The sequence below is a fragment of the Neodiprion pinetum genome, chromosome 3 (assembly GCF_021155775.2).
Source record: "Neodiprion pinetum isolate iyNeoPine1 chromosome 3, iyNeoPine1.2, whole genome shotgun sequence".
Classification (NCBI taxonomy): Eukaryota; Metazoa; Arthropoda; class Insecta; order Hymenoptera; family Diprionidae; genus Neodiprion; species Neodiprion pinetum.
In genome coordinates this window covers 24,606,028-24,627,881 of record NC_060234.1, presented here as the reverse complement: position 1 = coordinate 24,627,881, position 21,854 = coordinate 24,606,028, and the positions used below count along the sequence as shown (strand labels likewise).

Genomic DNA, 21,854 nt, shown 5'->3' with positions numbered 1-21,854 from the left:
ACGATGGGACGCGGCAGACCAAAAATGAACGAAAGACACGTACCGGCATTAATTTCTCGTAAAGTGAATAAAAAACTAAAAACACACACGAGTTTAGCGTAGTGTGTAACGTGCGAAGTCATTTTTCTCGGTTAGATCGAATGAAAAGAGTTACGGCAAGCAGCGGATCCTTGCTTCCCAAATAAACAATCAAGTAACCGTGAATATAGCGACGTGATTTAAATAATTACCCAAAGTCACTGAGAAACGATGAAAGTAGGCCAAGACAATGAAACTCGACGTATTCCCCAAACAATAATTCACATACCCATCTTGCGGTGCGAAGGGGTGTACCAGAGTCAGATTCGGTCCCCACAGTGGAAATAGCAAATTGACGTTCAACGGACTTGCGACCCTCGCCAGCTATCCTCCCGCGACGTCGAACGGATGCCTGGAGGCAATTGGACGGGAGCAGCGTAATTGGATGGACGATTGAAAGTATAGAACCTACATTCAACCCCTAAAAAGGACCGCTGATTGACCGACCGCGATTTCATGGCGTATGTGTAACGCGTTCCACATCGGCGACGCGGTCATTTGCGAACTTGCCTATGAGTGGGGTGTAGGTGCGTAGATCATGCACCGTTCGAGGCCACCTTCGTGCAATTCTCAATTTACTGTATTGACTTTTGATCTCTTCAATTACTCGATCCACGACTAAAATCCGAGTTCGAATGCTTGGTACATTTTGTTATTTGAAAATTAGTGTTCACGGTGGATCTCAAAACATCTCTTCACCATTTATGGCCATAATGTTAGTGCCGCCGTGGCTAGTTCGAATGATAACTAAGGCTGAAGGTTGAACTGAGGGTGGGTAAACTTTCCCATCGAAACATTTAGACAAATTATTTTCAACGGCATACGCGGTTAAAAGGGGCGACTAATCCTCTTTTCCCGTACAACACGTCGTTCTAGATTAAAAATAAGCGATTTTTCACCGACCAAACGCATCGGGTATCCCGCAATAGGCATTTCCGGACGCCGTCCTCCGGCGCTCGACCGAGCGAAAGTATATATCGAGAAACCACGAAAAATCCACGAAAAACACGCATCACGGTAGAGGAGGAATCGATAACAACAATGGTGAGGGCGAAGCGAGGCCTCTGGCTGTAAGGGTGGCGGCGGGGTTGGGTGGCAGCCTTATTGGAAGCGTCGGGGATGGGGCAGAGTTTTCCTGAGGGCTGACTAAGGGGCAGTAGGTGGATGGCGGTTGCAGGGGCGGACGGTGAACGGGGGTGGAAGTAGGCGCGCGGAGGACTCGCGAGGGGGTCGACGGACGAACGGACGAGGCGGCGGCGGAGGAGGAACGGCGGAACGAACGGCGAACAACCGGCGTGGAACGAACGGCGAGAGCGAGGGAAAAGCAATGGGTAAAGTGCGCCAAGGTATATGGAGTTAGTCTCGGGATTCTAGATGCTGGATTCTGCGTGTCGGATCAGAGTTCGGATCATCAGGTCCATTTGACGATTTGTAAGAAACCGATCTATACGTACACGTTATACACACACACATATTGTAGATGTATGAATGCGAAGGTATACCAACGACCGAAAACAGACGTAACGCGTCTGAATGCGCGCCCCGCATCGTTCGAATTTTTTTTATTTTATTTTTTTTCATCCTTCTCCTTTCCTTTTCTTCCTTTCATTCGGAGTTTCAAGATATTCGCTCTGGCTTCCTTCTCACTGAACGCCAATTACTTTGTTCTTCTCTACAAAGCGTATGGCTATCACCCCACCTTAAAGTTAGATGTAAGGAGAAATCTTGTGCGTTATCATTCCGATCCTAAATCATTTTTCTTTTTCACTTGCAACGGAGATCTTGACAGATCCGAGTAAGTGCGCAAGATTTTTCTTCGCTTTGCTGCTTTCCGGTTTTTCGGTACATAGACCTGACTTATGAACATCTATCGAGTACCTTTATCTCTTCGTATCGTAAATTTTCGTAAAACAAAATGACAAGACCAACAAAGTCCAATCGCGAGCTGTACAACTTTCGAGCACATAGATACTTTACTCTCAATCGTAAGGCAAAGGAAAACCATACTATCTAAACAATTCAGAACAGCACTATACGTAGCATATTTTATATTTCATGTATGTGTTTTTCCATTTTTTATCGGTGTGCATTTCAAATACAATAATAATAATAATATTAATAATAATAATAGTAATAATAATAAAAATAATAATAATAATAGCAATAATAATCGTGATAATAGTAATATAATAACATATTATATAACCTTTGAAATCCACACTATGTTACAACAGTGTTATATTTACAAAATTGAAAGGTATGTGCTTTGCATAGGGTTTTTACTATAATATTACATTTATATATAATTTAAAGACATTTTTTCACGTTTAACGTTTGCCAAATCTAAACTCTCTAACATATATATTATATAGACAACATCGCGAATAAACTTTTATCGCAATTTTAGTTACAATCTCTATGGCTATACTATTGTTAATTATTATTGTTAATTAAGGCTGGTATTATATGTCATATAATATACAGATAAGCTACTTCCTCTAGCAAAGAGACACGACAAGAATGAAGATTGTTTTTTGTTTTTTTTGTAATTTTTTTCGTTATTTTTGAGGCGTATTATACGTAGTATTTGAAAGAATTAATTCAGCCCTAAAATAAGGTCTGTCCTATAACACATCGAAATATATAGGTAGATACGACGACATAAGTATATTATATGTATAGAGATGGAGTTGAAAACCAGCATGCTTTCTCACTAAACGTAACGAGAATATAATTATTATTAAAGATTCAGAAAACTAGTATTTTATACATTCAATAATTTTTTTCTTTTTTGTTTCGTTTGCTTTTTTTTTTTTTTTTTTTGGTTTCACTATCTTGTTTTCTTCTATTTCACGAATAAAACCGTATCCCCTCCATTCAATATTTCGCGCGTGGGCTTTTTCCGGATCTCTCAACTTTTGCAGTTAGTGAACTGTGCGGACAAGAAGCTTTCGAAACCCATTCGAGTGTCTACGATTTTTTCAGTGATATTCAAAACCTTGCTTGAGACGCTTGATAACTTACGACCTACCCTAGTAACGCAGATCATTCGTCGTAACTTTCTGTACGTGGAGAATATTTTCATTATAAACTAAAAACAGGAATACTACACTTGTGTCGACGATATCATTGAACGACGAACACCTATTAACCGGTTCCACTGCATTTTAATGCCCATCAACGTGTGAGAATGAGAAATTATCATATTACTACCATATCATTTCACGTGTCTCGAATTGCGTCGCGACCAAGATGCGAATTGATGATAGTACCAAAAAACTGTGTCAAATGGGATTTGGGTTACCTCCTAGAGAGACAGATAGAATTGACAACGTAAATTAAGCGTACGGTAGAGAAACAATAGCTCCTCTTCTACGAAAGTTAAAAACTCCAGACTCAAGCCCTTATAGTTTTTCCTAATGATCGTGAACACGGATATAACAAATGCCACGGGAATTAAAACCTATACTTTTCGGTAGGTACTAGAAAAGAGTTACAATTATTAACACTTCCTTGCGGTGTGAGATTTTTATAAGTAAATTAAAACTTGACACGTTGTGCATATAATTGTTGCACTATACCAGATGCGAAATTCAACCTATGATGAAAGATACGATCGAGAAACTCGCTAAAGGGAGAAACCTTCTGTCCTGAAATTTACAAAGAAAAAAAGGAAACGATCCGAAGCAGGTACCGGAATACACTAATTCAGAACCTCTCCGTCGAATTAACCGTAGGGTGTGACTTGAAGGCAAACTCAGGAATGATTTTGGTTTATGATAGAAGGAATCGAGATCCCGGGATGCAGCATCGAGGATGCGAGTATGGAGGACGCCTGCGGCAGGGCGAGGGAGGAAGGGACAACGGCGGGTCTGAGCCTCTCGGTAAGAGCAAGCATCACCTGGCAGTGAAGATGTTGAATGGTGGCGAGGAGGTTGAGGTTGGTGTCGATGAGCCCGGCAGCCGGGGAGAACCTCTCCCTCTCCAGCGCTTCGGTGTCGACGTTATTCGCTACCTGAGCGTCGTCCTCGGCCGGTCCTTCGACCGTCTTCGAGGCGAGCTTGGTCTTCTCGGCGAGTAGCCTCTGCTGGTGCTTCAAGTAGGTGGTGGTGATGGGCAGGCTGTAGTCGATGGGGGTGTCCTTCGGGTCGATACTAGGACTCCAAGGTCGCGCCAAGGGCGCCGAGGGCGGCGGGGACGGCGTCCGACCCTCCGGAAGCATCCGCCGCCTCTTCGAGGACGCCGAGCTCCGGGAACTCGCTCTGTCGGACTCCGGGGTTCGCCGGGACTCGGCGAGGCTCTCCGTCGACGTGGTCGTGATCGTGGTAGCGGTGGGGAACCCGACGACCGGAGGATCCTTCTTGAGGAGGTTCGAGATACTCAGCGGATTGTACTTCTCCTCCTTGTCCTTGACGCCGGTCCTCCCAGCAGCGCTCGTATCCTGCTCCGGCTTGTCCTTCGGGTGCTTCGGGTGCCTGTAATTGAATAGACTTTTCCCTTCCGGGGCGTGGCTCGCTTCCCTGGGTCTTTGGCTCGTCTGGACCGGAGACGCTGATAGGGCGGTGGCGGGCGTCGGACTCGGTGGCGTCGCGGACGTCGCCAAGGACGTCGTCTGCGACTGGGCGGAGAGATTTGTCGGGCTCGGCGTCCTGGGGCGTCGTTGGCACTCCGTACATCCGAGGAGAAATCTGGTCACAGCTTCGCGGGGCAGAAACGCGTAAGTTTCGGTGATCTGAAACAAGAAGAGAACGGGGGCGACCCTCGTAAACAGTCCTTCGTATTCGCTCAGCGGCGATCGACCGCGACCTTAATGCTAGATAAAGACGAGATGACGCGGAGGATAGCCACGGTTGTCCGGCCTTCGATCCGCGAAAAAAAACCACTCGAATCGACAGCCTTTTAACCATTCCGACCGCTCATCCGCTGATTCGAGTATTTTGATCATGTAAGTGATCGTGAAAGAAATAAATAAAAAAAATGCGTATATGAGACGTTTCCGCGAAAAAGTGACTTGCTACCGTGTATACAGCGTCGTGAGAAAGACGCTGCAGCATCTTTGATCCGTCACGTTCTTGAAATTTCTTAACCGCATGAAAACCCGCCCCCGTTATTATACACGCGTGTTGCGAAACCACGGGGAAAAAATCACTTTGATGTCTCTCTCCACCTCGCAGTTATTTTCCCCGTAGGCTGCAGCGTTCTTTACCGTTTGGTAGGAAACATTTTTTTCAGGGGTACGTGAGAGCTCCCGCATAACTTGATCAGAGGACGAGAAAAGATAAGACCGAAGACCCTTGGAGCCCTGGAAACCGACGGTGTACGCCTCTCGCTGTATTCGCAAGACTCGCGCATTTCTGAAATGTGTTTACCGTGTCTTCTCTTGCCGCGGTAAAACTCGCGACAATAGATTCGGTTAGGAGTTTCCTCCGGGAGACCGAGACGGACGTACGTACCTACAACCTGCCGATCGCTCAGCCAAGCTCCCCGGAATGAGATACCATTCAGGAATCGAATCCCGGTGTAACGGAGTCTACATTCGATCTACGTCGTAACCTTATACCGTGCGTACGGAAGCTCTGCACATTCCGCAGGGGAGAATTTTACGACTCGCGAAGAGCAATGTTACAGTGAAATATCCGAGCTCTGAATTCTTCCAACTTGGCAGCGCGGCGGTTCTCCCACTGATAAATTCAACTTTTCCTCCGAATTTCATGGTACTTTTAGGATGGTTGTCGTAACACTTCTGCTATGTTCAAAGTCGCTGCGCTGTAAACGGCGTATGCAAAAAGATTTCCATCAGTTTTCGAACCTACGAAATTGGTGTGGATTTTTTCTTTGATCAATTGTCGCGATATACTGAATTTTCAAAATTCAAATTCTCCAATTTTGACCATATCCAATTACGAGTTTTACGACGTGAGAATCGAGTAACTTTAAGCTCAATTGATTATTTCTATACGATTCTTTATGCATAGTTTCCTTGCAACCGTCTAAAATACCTCTTCTATATCCAAAAGCACAGAATTTTCTGATCCAATTTTATCGACATCGTACACACTTGCAAACAAGAAAGAGCTCTCTTCGGTTAATGCAAATTGTTTCACGTCACGACCTTCGTTTCACCTTTTAGCACAAAATTAAGAGGTTTAGAAAATCTGAGAAGATCATGAAATTTCGGCCGATCCTCAACCTCAGCGTTCTCCATCAATTTCGAATCAAACAAACCTATTTCTGTCACTGGATGACGCAGAATGTTCAAAAAACCAAAGAATACTAATAATACCGTAAAAACCAAGTCATACGACGAGAGAGAATGTTACATAATTACATGTGGGTAAATTGTGTTCGATTTGAGAGTCACGAGTGTCGTTATTTCCTGGACCAATCGTCGGTACAAGTTACTACAGTCAGCGAATATGCATATAATTGGTAACCGGTTCGTGCCGACAGATTCAAAGTGTGCGTACGTGTAGTTGAACATGAGAGTTGGTTCCAGCGAGTAAAAAGTTAGCGTATCGATAACTTGGAGAACTTGTTCCGTACCTGAATAGCGTAATGCTCGTACGGCAATGGCACCTCCGAATCACGTTTGACGACAACTCCATTCGAGCGGTACAAGACAGATAACGCGGCTGCAAGTTCAACGTCCAAGTTTACGCAGCCGGCTTGTCTCCGGAGGGATTGAAGATCGGAAATCGAGAATAATCGAGTGTACGTTACGGGGATTGAGAAGTCTCCTGCGGGGGCGACGAGGAGGAAAGGATAGAAAGAGAGAGAATCTCGAAGCAAAATAGTTTCACAGCTTCGTCGTTCAAGTGTGCGAGCGTGTAAGCGGGCGCAATGCAACAAGTGTCCTCAGGTTTTGAATCACAAGCAGATCGCGGCCCGCGAGCAAGAGAAATAGAGAGAGAGAGGACGGGAGGGAGGGAGATAGAGAGGGAGAGGAGGAGGATAAAGAAAGAGACAGACACATCGCCCACATTAGAGGGCGCGATATAGAGAGGGAAAGGAAAACGACCGCTTGAGAGAGACGGACGGATGCTGCGATTGGTAGAAAGGAGAGAGACGAGAATGTTTGCGTGAATCTACCGTTGCTCGAATACGCTTTACACGAACGTACCTACGTACAACTTCCGTAAAATGAGAAATGCACCGTCGCTCGACGTATATCGACGCTTCAAGGACTGCTCGGTGTTCAATGCATGAATGGCTTGATACACCGATTCACCGTCTCTCGCAAGTTCTCCTTCGGGAGTCTGTAAATATCTGCGGAACGTCTGCGACTGCGGCATGAATATACTTAGGTACGTGTAAACTTCTCCGAAGTATATTATATATTAGCGATGATTCGGGAGTTTGCTTGTGGGGAAACTTCTGGTGAGTTTTTGATGAGTGTAATGCTTACTTTTTCAGTAATAGTCTCGACCCTGCTTCCGTTAAAATAGGTCAGGAGTCTCATACAGCTTTCACTTGAAATAAAAACTTGTATAGAAATAATTTTAAAGCTACTGATACGTGAATTGGCAAATAGTTGAAACGCGTGCGATCAAATTAGACGAAAACTGTTCCCAGAAATAAACCTACTAGAATCTCTCCCTTGAAAGTGGCTAAATATACCTCACCGAAGACTCTAAGGCCTAACTATTTGTTTTACTTCTGTAAAACAAGTTAGAAAAGTCTCTGCATTTTCTCATCCTACGTATAGAATATCTTGTTTTGTTACGATGCTGAAGTTCATAACGTTATAGCGTAGTGAAACAGTGAAAACCCAGTCACTCTTTTACGACTTTTGAATTAGTTCTCGCGGGCTGCGAGTGTGTAGGATAAGTGAGCTTTGATTTATTGGACGTTTTACAATTCAGAAGTTGTAGAATAGTGATGAAATAAAAATATTTAGTTAACTTCATGATACAAACTTCACTTCGTATTTCCTAGCACCGAGATAACAAAGAGAATGAAACTTTTGCCGCGAAATCTGTTAACGCCGGATGGAATATCTTTGTAGAAAGAAAGGAACCATACTCGCGGAAATACCCGACATACCGTGCATGGAAAAAAATGTTGAAACAATTCGAATGCAGAAAAATTTAGAGCAAGATACATCTGTTGGCCTACTCGGCACGTATCAATTATTTGAAACTCCGTCTAGCCGATAATCGTTCTAAGCGTCCTGCCTGCTACCGAGAATATGCACCCATCAAAATTCCAAGGTATGCTTTTCATCCTTGTACAACGTAAAAAAAATTCCGAATCGTGCAACTAATAACAGACCAAGTTTCACGAATTTTTAACTCAAGGATGAAATGTTGAATTGTAAGAAAGAAAAGAGTGATTTGTAACAGTATAGCATTGAACGAAATTGTTGCTGGATTCCCCGTAAATTACAACGTACAGCTCTTCTTTTTTCGACAGTCGATATGAATCTTTCAGGCAATAACAAGTCTCGGTATAATATGGAAGCCTTTTGTTAACTCGGTCTTAGGAACGGTTCGATCCTACAAATGAAGCAAACCGCAAGCTTCAAAATGGCGAGAAAATCATTTCCAAGCCGCTATACAATACTCGCATAATCACGATGTATGAGCTGGTTAAGTATAAGGTACGCGTATACTGGTAAATTCATTCCATTGATTGAGTTACCGTACGGACTGTTGCGACCTACGCAAGTTTTACAACGTATAGCGTTTCCACGTCCTAGAATAGGTATAAAGATCCAGCAGCCTACGCGCAAGCGACGGTCGAATGTGTCTGTAACGAGGGAAAAGGACTCACCGTCCGGTACGTGCGCTTTTGGCCAGCATGTTTTCCAGGACGACCCTCCAGGTCGACGTGCACTGCGTGAATGATGTCGAAGAAATTCTCGACGATCGCTACCTTCTTGTAAACTCGTCCAGGCGGTACCGTACCTTCAGCCCCATTCAAGGCCTGCGAATCAAAGAAAATAATACATCGTTAAACAAGTTCGTATCATCTTATTTTTCACCAAAATGTACAGATGTAAAATTGATAAGAATATTTCCACCGAGAGAGCAACGCTAGGAAAGTTACGAGGACACGAACCGAAAATTTCAATTCCCGGGCTGCTTTTCGCGGGATATTTGAGTGGTAATACGTATCATATAATGTAGGTACCGTGATCGGCGATACCGCAACGATACCGTACCGACATCAAGCGGCTACCTCGCGAATCAAAACGCGAAGCCGCGCTCCGTAGAGAAGCTCGTGGTACAGAAGCGCCGGCGACGTTAAGCTCGGGTACTAAACTAGGGGTTGGGTTTCCTGCTTTACCGACAGACCGTCGCGTACCGTCAGCAACGTCAACACCCGTTGAGCAATGGAGCTGATTTCGGGTGGTTGAAACTTCCCGAGAAAAGCCGGTACGTAAGTAATACAGGAATCTTCCGAACCCCGTTCGAAGGGCGAAAAAGCTTCAATTATTATTGCAGACAGAATGTTTGTCACCATGTGTAGAATTTTTTTCTTGTTTTTTTTTTTTTTTTTTTTTTTTTTTTGCAACGTCAAAACAGACGCTCGTAAGAGTTCGAGTGGTCAGGCTGACGGTTGAGACGTGACGTGATTCTTCATTAGTACGATACGGGAACTCGAAAGGGGCTCGAATAGGTGCGATTAAAAAAGTTTATAATTTCAACCGCATAGCTCACGGCCCTGCTGCAGGTGACATCCTTCATGTCCGACCTTGTCCAACCGACGATGAATACGATTGGTTGAGAAATGAAAACGCACGAGCGAACAATAGTGTGACGTAAATGGTTTAAAAATAGCCGACTGTACTTCAAGCACTCGACTGGCAATGACGTTCGAGATAACAACAGCTTAACAAAATCCATTCGAATTAATGAAAATCCGTTTTCCCTCTCTATCAATCCCTCTCGTTCTGACCCTTCGCACAAAAGGGATGCGGAGATGTAAATTTTCCACACCGTTGGCCCGATTTGTAAGCGCAAACAGGTTTTTGTACTTGTTTCTATTTTATACGATACGTAATACGTAATTCGCAACAATATGCAATATGCCACTTTGCAAGTTCACAATTGACAAAGTTTCACCTCATATTTTACGATTAAGGAAATAAACAGCCCTTTATATAATTAGTCTTTTAAATAAGTCTGCACACATTTTGAAGACTCACAAATGGTACAAAATTTTTAATCTCAATTTTTTCCCATACGTCAAATTGGGTCAATTTCATAATAAACGGGTGTCTTCGTACACACTTCGAACTTTACGGGTTCAATTTGGAACGAAAGGGCACAAAGAGCTAAAACTTTTTCTCTTGTGATTATCATGACCATCGCTTTAAAAACGTAATTAATCTCATACTTGATTATGAGAAGCCAACTTGTCAGTAAATTTTAGGCGGAAGTAATTGCTGACGTAAAACTTAAAGGAGAGTTCACGAAGATAAATTTCTGGCCGTCTCCGTTTTGTGAATATTAACTCGGAGAACAAATTGTTTTTCCATAATACCAGCTTGACATGAATCGATTCTAAAAAATAGTTTTAAAGGAAAAGTATTCAACACAATACGTAGTCCAGTTTAATAGCACGAACGGAGCTCTGAACGAAAAATCCTCTGCACGCTCTGACCAAAACTCGATACACAAATAACTTTAGTGTTTTTAGTGTCGAAATGAAACTACAGTGATGAACGTCGTACCAAACTGCACTGCATTACTAGTTAAAAAAAATCAAATCGAAAGAATTTTCTATGTTTGATCAGCTTTTCCATTACTGAAATGCTGATTTTCTCCCGACTGTTCCATGTTTGTTACAAATATCGTACGTGAATCCCGAATAATAAAAATTTTTGGATCTTTGGAAAATTTTCAAGATTTCTCTTTCCTTTGTCTTCGCGTGACGTATCGCAGTGCAGTTTACAGTGTTTCTCCGTAGGTTCTAGCAAACTCCATGATATATCCCATTCTTTGTACCTAAAACCGCGAAAAACAAAATTCACGACGTGCAGTTAAGGTTCCGCAATGATGCGACCGTAAACCATAATACAATTATCCAAACACCTAACCGGTTACGAATTTACACAAGGAAACGCGCATGTACGTCTACATCTGGAACAGCCTCAATCTCTTCACAGCAATTATCCACGTCATATTACACGCCTGTAAAATAACAGCAAGGGCCCTTCAGCCAAGCCGTTTACATAGATGCTCGCATATCCTTTGGTGCCTGTACACAGTCCGCATACATGCAACACGGACGATATAACGAGTACAGGGTGCAGCAGTGCACCGCATAGAGGTACCGTATCGATGCAAGGTGCGAGTAGGAAATCAAGAGAGGTAGGTAAATTGTTGGAAACAACTTCGCAAACTCGACTCGGTAGTTGTTCAATTGCGCCTGCGCGTATATATTGTATTTCAGTAAAACACCTGTTGAAGGGTGGAACTTTAACTCGTGGAGACCGCGATTCGGTTAGAGAGCGATGTGGGATGGGGTGAAGGGGGCGAAAGGGGGGGGGGGGGGTGAAGGGAAGTTGTGGTCAGACCAGCCGACAAAGCCGCGCTCCGTCTGGAGCGTAGATCGCGGTCGGTGCTTTTCTGCCGTGGTGTGCCAAAGCGGCATTCTGCGGATGTATAAGTATGTACATAGGACGAGTCGCGGCTCGACTCGCGTCTAGCGTTACGCAACGATCAGTGACCGTGCGCGAAGGCTAAAAGGCTGCAAACTCGAGGATCGGAGGCGGCGGCGCGGCGGCGTGAATTGCGCAACGAAGCCAACAACGACGTCGCGAGTCACGGGACAATTTCGCTACGCGTCCGCGAAAAAAGAGGGAGGGGAAAAAGGAGAAAAAATTATCATCGATCAGTCCTCGAGTACGTCGCACCTCTTTACACCCACACGACGACGCTCGGCTTAACATCGCGTGCCGCGCCGGCTGTTCGAGAGATCGAATCGAGATACGTATTATACCACAGCCGCTGGTATTCCGGGGACGCCGACGTCGCGACGGATTCCCAGCTCTATCGGTTGCCCGCGATTTTTCACGCTTGGACGCGTCGGCGTGTGTTTATCATCCCGTCGACGTCTCTCGACGTCACGCGACGCGGTTTCAGGATTTAAGGAACCTGCGACGGCGTCGCGTCACGTGGCCCAGGCCTATTCGTTGTAAGAAAAAAATAGTACCCGGGTGGCTGCAAGATTCTGACAATCTCGTTAAAGGATTGTCTGAAATTGCGGTAGACTCTGTGTTACGCGCAGCACCGACAAACTCGTAGTTTGCAAATTAAACAACTTTTAAATTGTTTTTAATTTGTGTGCAAAACATTGCTGCCTCTTTTTAACGTTTCGTTACGTTGACGTCACTAATTTCAGCCTCACACGTCTCGCTACCGGGTCACCCGAACAATATGCAATGTTCACAGGCGGGCCCGTCGACGCTATGGGAATACCTATTAGAGTATTCTTGCGTCACTGGCTGAGACACGTTCCACGGAGAATACGTGCCACGTGATTCCTTTCTTGGTGTAGATGGAAGACGCGCAGTTTCGCGTTACGTGGGTCGACAGATTCTGGATACAACGGACCCGTGAAAAGAGGCCTGTGGAAATAACCGGCAAACTTCCATACGATCCGAGTATTCCTTGTGTTTTTTTAACTCACCTTCTCCGTGGCAAAAATATTCTTTCCTGATTTTGTGGATGACAGAGTTTTGCATGGAAAATAAATGCAATTTTTACAAGTGTATAAAACAGAGAAATTGTACAAATTAATCAGATCTCATTCGCTCAATTTCGTCAAAACTAATAATTATAATAAATCTTACAAGCAATTGAATTGGACAGATTTAGCAAATCGTTCGTCATGCAAAAACTCAATTCACAGAAAACAGGAAGACGATTTGCAAGCACTGGACATTCAAAGAATGTTAAATTTACTCGATTGTGATTCTCTGCCGTCTCCGCATTAAATATAATAATATAATATTCGATTGATCTTTTCTGACATTATACATTCGTGAAGTTTGAAAATAAACATTTACACAAGATATGCGTTATTCCCTGATTTTCGAAACGAACATATTTCCTTGACTTTTTCTGACCAACGAATTTCCCCTGCGAACAAGTTTTTCTTATACAGAAGCATCGTTTCCGTCGATTTTATTCATGAGTAATGGGAATTCCAACCTAACAATTATAACACAGTCCTGATAACAAGATTCTAAAAAGCAGGATACAACGCCAAATACTCACACAGCGGCATAAGCAACGGTGATACAAGAAAGGGAAAGTCGATCAATACCGCTGCAGGAAAAGCGGAAACAAATCGATAAAATTAAACTTTTAAAGATCTGGTATGAGACTGAATTTTATTCAGGACATAGTAATTAATTAATTAATTTCAAATAAATGTTTCCTCCAAAATAAACGCTGCGAATCGAGATCCTAACAATTTGAATTCGATTAACAACACGTTCCGGTTGTCTGTAATACAAACAAACCCCGTCAATACCGTGTGAATAAATCCTCGTGACTACGTCACCTCGATAATTGGCCAAATCCTGTTTTTTCCCCTCTCTACATGAACAGTTTGCAGAACAAGAAGAGTTGAAAAAAAAAATTTACCAAACTTAGGTACCTACTTATTAACATGAGAAATTGAAATTCAGTATAAAGTCTACAGCCTCCCGACTCGTCCCGTTTTCACTGCAAATAAAAATTAACAATTATACGATATGGAGATTGTTAAGCACAATATCCTGGATGCATTGCTCGATGAAAACCATACGGCGACACCCGGTATACGCGAGGCTTAGTGGCCGCGACCTCTCGTCGGCAAACGGGCCGTCAAAGCTGCGCACCGCGCTGGCAAGTGAAACGGGGGCGTCGCGACGGGCAGAAAGGAAAGGGGGGAAGTGTCGGCCTTTCCACGGAGGTGTCCCCGAACGCCTCGACGTCGTACCGGGTGGCCGCAGACGCCGTGAAACTCCAAATGCGGAACCAGTTTCCGGAGGGGGAAACGCAGTGTTCGCAGCTACGTCTAGTCGAGGAAATCAGACGTTTAACTGTTGGAAATCGAAATTCGAATCAGGGGATTTTGAATTACTGAAAAACTTTTCAAGTTACCGGGAATGAATCGAGATGGGTGACTGAAATCATTGGAAATCCTTGCGAGTCACTTGAAATAACGTGACGGCCGTCAGGAAATCGTTAAACAAACGTTGGAACTTCATGTAAGTCTTGCGGAAAATTCGGAATGGTTAAAACTCGTTAAAATTTAATTTTTTCCTATTTTATCCTATTATATAAATCAGTCGGAATCAATGATAATAAATCGAAATCATTCATTTAATTTCCAAGTAAATGATTCCGCAGATACGATTGATCACAACTGCCGTTTTCACATAAATTTTCGCAATTTCTCTTTGTCAAATCACGTACCGCTGCGGGGGATCAAAATATTCGGAACCTAATAAATTTTGCAGCACGAAAAAAAAAAAAACGAATGCGATAGAATCTACATATCAAGCTGAAGCTAGCAGCCAAACCCTTAAAACTTTTTGAAATTGGAAAAATGCAGTTCACTTTTATCTTCATATTTCTATACAAGTATTGGGGGTTCAAGGTGTTTCACAAACTTTTGATTTCCGGAATTTACTGCCTTGTTCGAATGACCATTAGAACCTTTGACGTCTAATTCTGGTTCCTAGCTTCAGCCTCGTGGTCTACACGTGTACGGTTTGTTCAAAATCCCGAGACTGAGTCTCGCATTTATTACAGATATTGTTGCAAAACGAAGAATGGATCCAGCCGAAGATTATTTCTAACGGTAACTTGATACCGCAAGCAGTAACGTAACAACTTGAGCCCAATTATCTACATAGATTTAATAATTGCTACGGTAAGATGACGGTGCTTGGGTTACAATATTCACCTGGGAGTCGAACCGAAATTAAGATAAAAAGTCAAGTTTAAAAAAAACAGAGGCAACGACGACAGGCTACGGGCAGTTCGTTCTTATACCGCAGGAACTAAAGAAGAAGCCGTGCACGGCGGCCTTCTTAAGCCCAGCTGCATTGTTCGCAAATTCCTCACGTTAAGTGGAAGCGAGTTCCACAGCTTGCGACGAGAGAGAGAGAGAGAGAGAGGGAGTGTGAGAGAGAAGGGATAGAAGAGAATAGAGGATTATAATTGAAGGTCTGGGAGGCGATTCCACACGAAGAATTGTTCATCGGGATATCGCAGGAATTTTCAAATCACGTTCGCAAACCGAATACAATTTCGCAATTTATAACGATTTTTTTCCCTCAAATCGTCAATCATACGAAAAACTCAAGATCATACAAATGAAAACTTGCATTATTTCGAAATAACAATATCTACCTTAACCTTATTTTCAAATGTACATAGTATTTTACTAAAATTGTCAACATCCTATCCATACTGATAAAAACAACATCTTCCAATCGTGAGAAATGGTTCTGGATATTTTCACATATTTGTGGATACGGAATCCACTTTAAAGTCGTAAAAATCAACATCTACATTTTCCTAGTTTAGATCTTTGAAATTGAATTGTATAAAATAAATGTTTTTCGCCGACTTTAAACTCACGTTATAAAAAAAGGCAAAAGAAAGAAAATCGACGACCTTGGGATTTGTTTAAATAAAATTCGTACTCTGCGTCGGGTTTCATGTCTAATTATTACCTATTGAGATACACGCGACACCGTTACGTCAAAGACCGTTTCTTCCACGAACTAAGATTGGTAATTCGAAGGATTCCACTCGCGTCCCTACCTATGAATACCATTTCGAAATCCCTGCTTATTTTCGCAAAAAATTAGATATTACACCTCGCCTGCGCGACAGTCACGCAAGTATCGCATTTGAAAATCGTCGATGATTGGGCGGGGCTCGTCTTATACGTCTGAAACTATACTTGATCGATGACGTGACGATGCGATGCGGGGGCGTCGCGGTATCAACGGACGCGTAAGAGGCACACCTGTAAAAATCTGCGGTTTAAACAAACGAAAACCAAGCGTCGTCGTTATTTTGTACGCAGCTGTTCGCCCGCAGGTTGAAGGTACCGAAAATTCCCCCGTTGCTGATTCTGGCCGACTCGCCATCACCGCTGTTCAAACGTCGAGATATACGTCGACGACGGTGCAGCGGGTATTCAGGCGTTTGCCTTCCGTCGACGAGTCGACTCGTCTAAATAGCGCGACACCGACGTCGTCGTATCTCATCCTGCACGGCTCCGGATCTTCGTCGAGGCGGCGAAGTCATAGGCAGCGTAGTTGTGGACAAGAACGGTGGCGGGGGGCGGGAAGGCCGCTTATCGATTCGTTGTTAGGCGTCGATCGGCCCGCGCCCTGCAACCGACAAGCCGACGGAGGCAGATATGTCAGTGTGTATGTGTGTGTGTGTGTGCGAAGGGGAAAATTACAGAGCCATCGCGACCGAGGCGCAAACTGAGATCCGCTTCCTTACTGAATCGCTATTCTCATTCCAAATCCAGGGTCTCTTGCAGAGCAATCATACAGATTTTGCATACGTGAAAACTGGACCTTTGTAAGAAACTTCTGTGATCAGTAAAATTTCGCCAATAATAAATATGAAAATGGGGTATTCCACGTTGAATCCAATGGTCGGTTTCCCTGACGGATTTTAATCTGATTGCCCTTTCACAGTCAAAGTACGTATTGAAATGATGAACTTTGAATTTTTTCAGATTTTTTCGACAGATGATTTCTTCACAACTCATCCAATAAATTGATTTCGGCAATGTTTTGATTTTTCGCGCCTACATAGCTTAAAACCTGGACGACATATGAAAAAACTTCCTTCGCAAAAATTTTAGATTCGCTTGTGAACTTCTCCAGAGTATTTTATCGGATTTTTCATACCCCGTTTCAGTATAGCTTTGATACAAAATGTGCGCAAATTATTCGTAACTGAAAAGTGCCCCAATTGAATGGGCTATAATTTATACACAGCGTGCCTTCTTCAATGCGAAAGGTTGTCTAAAATCTTCATAGTGAGCGGTGCAGTGGTTCGGAAGATATATCAACAGCAAATATTCACACAGTGGCGAGAATTCGGTTCAAAGTTCGCGGCGCTGCAAGTTATTTGCTGACCCTGTGCGTGGCGCTGCTGCGCACTCGAGCCCGATCTTCAATTGTTGCGCGTGTTGTTTATAACAGTTGACGGCTTTTTCTTGAGGAGTTCACTTCAGTCTATCATTTATTACGATTCTTGACACGATATGTGCGTTCCGTACTGCAGGACAAGGTTTTGAAGCATATTCATCCAAGGTAAGAATTCAACGATGTATCGCGTATCGTAATACCGATTGTGTAACTTTCACCGTTCATATCGTGAGATATTCGAACATTTCTGAGATAGCACCCAGCCTTAGTCACGTACAATGATCATCTAACAAAAGAAGCCACGCTTTAATCCTTTGGCGATAAGGGAAATTTTTACGATTCTACAAATTAAATCTGTCACGATGCATTCCGCCGTTTATTTACCCGTCTAATTTTCACTTGCTGAAACTTTTCACCCAACTATACAATATAGGAGGTCTAATGCGCCACTTCATTATTCGATTAGGTCGGCAGCAACTTAATCTGATTACCCTTTCACACAGGCAAAGTAGATATTAAAAAGACGAACTTGGAATCTTTTCAGATATTTTCGATACATGATTTCTTCACGACAACTCATTCAATAAATTGATTTGAACAATGTTTTAATTGTTCGCGCCTACATAGCCTAAAATCTGGACGACATTGAAAAAATTTTAGGTTCGCTTGTGAATTGCTCGAGAGTATTTTTTCGGATTTTTCATACCCCGTTTTAGTATAGCTTTGATACAATATGCGCGCAAATTATTCGAAACTGAAAAGTGCCCCAATCGAATGGGCTGCAATTTATACACAGCGTGCCTTCTTCAATGCGAAGGGTTGTCTGAAAACTTCATCGTGGGCGGTGCAGTGGTTCGAAAGATATATCAACAGCAAATATTCACACAGTGGCGAGAATTCGGTTCAAAGTTCGCGGCGCGGCGAGCTATTCGCTCACCCTACGCGTGGCGCTGCTGTGCACTCGAGCCCGATCTTCAATTGTTACGCGTGTTGTTTATAACAGTTGACGGCTTTTTCTTGAGGAGTTCACTTCAGTCTATCATTTATTACGATTTGTGACACGATATGTGCGTTCCGTACTGCTGGACAATATTTTTGAAGCATATTCATCCAAGGTAAGAATTCAATAATGTGTTGCCTATCGTAATACCGATTGTGTAACTTTCACCGTTCATATCGCCGCATTTTAGTACGTATGGATGAGAAATTTCACAGTTCCATGTGGACTGTTACTTGTAACTTTTGAACTACTTTTCCGCTCACTACGAAACTTGTAAACAATCTTTGGTATTGAAAAAGACATGCTTTGTAAAAAATTCAGCCACTCGATTAGGGCACTATTTTGTCACGGAAGATTTTCGAAGATTTTTCATAACAACTATGCTTTAACGGGGCACAAAAAATCGCACAAAATTATATTTAGAAATTTGATACAAATATGCGAAACTTTGTAACCTTTTCCATATGTCATCTGAATTTCAAGCTTTGTTGACTTGAAGAGAAATCGTCAAAAGCTTATGTTTCGACTAGCTGTGGTAAGACAATGCTTGGTCAGGAAAATCTGAAAAAATTCAGATTTGATGCTTTCAATACGAACTTCCAAGTCAGTAAAAGGGCGAAAATGTCAAAAGTGGTCAGGGAGAAAATCACGTTTTTTCGTTCGATTTGACGTGGAATCCCCTATATGTAATGCATTTAATCCGATCATGTATAACTCAATGGTTTGAGTGTTTCAAATTGTTTTGCTTTTTAAAAAGAACGTGAACATTGAAAATAATTTACTACAGTATCGAAATCTTTGCGACTTTATCCAAATAATTGGATCTACTACTACAGGAATTATCATAGTTTCATTCTGGATGGCTACTCTAACAATAATATCACAACATTGTCACAAGCAACAGCCATCTCTGCAGCTATCTCTATACAAACTCAATTTTATATCTACCATTATAACGTCTAAATTATGATATATACACAATTACACACCTATGTGATTATCAGCATAAAGTAAAAGAGGGTTAAAAAGACATCGAAAGGTTTCGACGGGCAATTAGGAAGTGGATGAAAATCGAGACAAAATTTTTGTCAACAATCGTCCAATGTATAGAATCAGATAGACGAAGTTCTTTAGTTGCAGCTAATTAACGTGACGAACAACTACACGAGATATCGTTGATTATACCTAAATTACAATTTTCTAGAGTACATCAAAGAATAAAAAAAAGTGTAGAAATCTTTATTAGGCAGGATAAAGTCCTCCGAAGTCTCCCAATCGACGCGACGCTGCACACCCGTTCAGTTCGTTTTCACGCTACATGCGACGCGGGCGTAACTTTCGTTCGCCGGGACCAAACGGAGTCAGACAGGCCACCCAGTAGCCATTTAGATAAACGACCGGCCTCCGTTGAGTGCTGCGGTACACCAGCCGGCCGGCCGAGACTCGAGAGCGAGGAGTTGCGGCTAGCGGCGTGGTGGAGTGGGCCAGAAAAGGCGAGGGAGACAGAGAGAGGGAGGGAGAGAGAGAGAGAGAAAGAGGGAGAGGGAGCGAGTGAGAGATAAGGACCGTGTTTGGTCTTTAGCGACGGAACAAAGAGGCTTAAGACTCGGGTACGGATCATCCCCGGAGGATCGATTTGTTTAGACTTTCCTTGTATATTAGTTTAGGGCCCCGGCACGTAACGCACTTGTTTATTTTTATCCTGCACCGCGGCCATCCGTCCTCGATGTGAATAATACCAATGAGATGGGTTGCCGATGATCGCCAGTGATTCGAAAACCGTTTTTCAGCCCATGGTCAGGGAGCGCTTGTTTTCTAGATTGCGATGAAATCCGGTGGACGTAGATTCCGAATCGAAACGCCGACGAATGGAAGGCTGAAGTTTGTAACGTTGATATGTAACAGTGCTCGTTTAAGAAAGATCGTTATCTCGCAATACCTAACAATTTTGAAATCATCGAATTTGTGTGTTTTTTTTACTAATCTTACAAATTTGAAATTCGCGGGGAATTTCGTTCAGCTTTCTTTAGTGACATCGAGGAAATGAAGAGTGTAAAAACATCTGCATGAAAACTTTACGAATTTACTCTCTTATCGTTATCTAATTGAGAATTCATGATCAACGTTGAAAAACTGAAGAATTGACAATGAAAATGGCGACTGAAAAATGAAATATATGAAATAAAGAACAGTTATTACTGTTACAGTACAGTTATTAATATATTTCAAGAAATTGTTGAAAAATCACTGGATGTCGAATAACTACGACCAGAAATCTCTGAACTGAGGTCCAAGTGAAATGCAGTCCGTGAGCAATCATAAGCCGTAGCCTAACCTCACAGCCAGCCTCGTTTGTTTATGCGATGTTATCTGAATCAACAATTTTATCGATCCAAGATTCCAATGTTTATTGTTTAAAGCCTTCTCGCGGCAAGTTATAGATATATAGACGGGATACCGTCGGACATATCGATTTCTTTTCTCGAGGAGCCAATAAAATGGGCCTTCAAAGTGATCGGCAATAACTGAAGTCGATTATAACCCTCCGCAGGAGAGACGGTTGCGACAGTTTTTTGCATCAATTTCTCGCCTTTTTCTTTTCCTTCTGCACCTTCACCATTTCTTCTTCTCTCCCTCCTGGATTTCCACTTTTTACTACGTTTCCTTTCACCGAAAAGTGAGGTCAGACTCTTAAAGTGTCCCGCGCAACGAAATACACGGTGAATCAAAAGACTTGAGATCCAAATTGCCTCGACATTTGGTACTATTTGGAATTGCGCTTTCGCAGAGTGAATACGGTTCTCATGACAGAGCTAGATCCGTTTATTGTTTCAGAAGCGTTAACTAAAACTTTCAAATTACTTTTCGTGACTGCCCCGTTTTCTAGCAAACGAAATTCGTGTTTTATCGTTTTTGACAGAAGAACTTCGGCTCGATCAGTTTTACGATCTTCAAAATAAATTCTTCATGTAAGACTGCACAGTGATCCATTGTCAAGATTATTAAAACATTGGTCAAATACAGAGTACTAACTGCTCTTTAGAATACATTTCGACTGATTAAAACCCGAAATTAAGAATCTAAAAACCTGATAAACAACCCTAGGAATATAAAATCCTCTCGTTTACCGAAGACCTAAAAAAAAAAAAAGTTGTCAGTCTCGAGTTTTCCACTCTGGCCGACATATTTTTCCAATAACGCGAGCGTGCCTTATTTTCATCCAGCGTGAGTAATTCGATCGCCACTCTGGCATAAGGCAAAGGCGCTCGATGCATCATTTCGCTGCAAGTATTTCGTCCGTTATCCGCGACGAATACGATTTCGATGTCGAGTGAGGCGCGTATCCTCGAGCCCGGAAACCCGGGTCTCAAGTGATGCGCCGCGGACGAGCGCGAGGCCCAAACTGAATAAATTATCATCGGCGCGCATCCCGCTCTCTGTATCCCCGCCATCGTCTCGGCGTGACCGGGCTGCCGCAGAAGATTCATATCTGACTCGACTAGTCCGTTCACGGGCGGCTTCGTCGCCTTGAGTCCCGTACGGGACACTCACGGCCTGCGGCGAGGCGGCGAACCGACTCGAGTCGACTCGAGCCGAAGCGGGCCGGGACAGCCGGCGTCGAGTGGGACAATAATTGTCCCGGCG

At 43.0% G+C, this 21,854-nt stretch overlaps 1 protein-coding gene across 4 annotated transcripts in view; it reads right to left on the bottom strand.

Annotated features, from left to right (window-relative positions):
- Positions 1 to 2,840: 2,840 nt before the first annotated feature.
- The window catches only part of LOC124214482 (mucin-17), a 50,871-nt gene continuing 31,857 nt past the window's right edge, over positions 2,841 to 21,854 (bottom strand). For all 4 annotated transcript variants that reach the window (XM_046616772.2, XM_046616770.2, XM_046616768.2 and 1 more), the window contains 2 exons: positions 8,851 to 9,003; positions 2,841 to 4,810 (listed from right to left, as the gene is read on the bottom strand). In XM_046616772.2, coding sequence (XP_046472728.1) covers positions 3,836 to 4,810; positions 8,851 to 9,003 — 1,128 coding nt within the window. In that variant the 3' untranslated portion in view covers positions 2,841 to 3,835. The remainder of the gene's footprint in view (positions 4,811 to 8,850; positions 9,004 to 21,854) is intronic.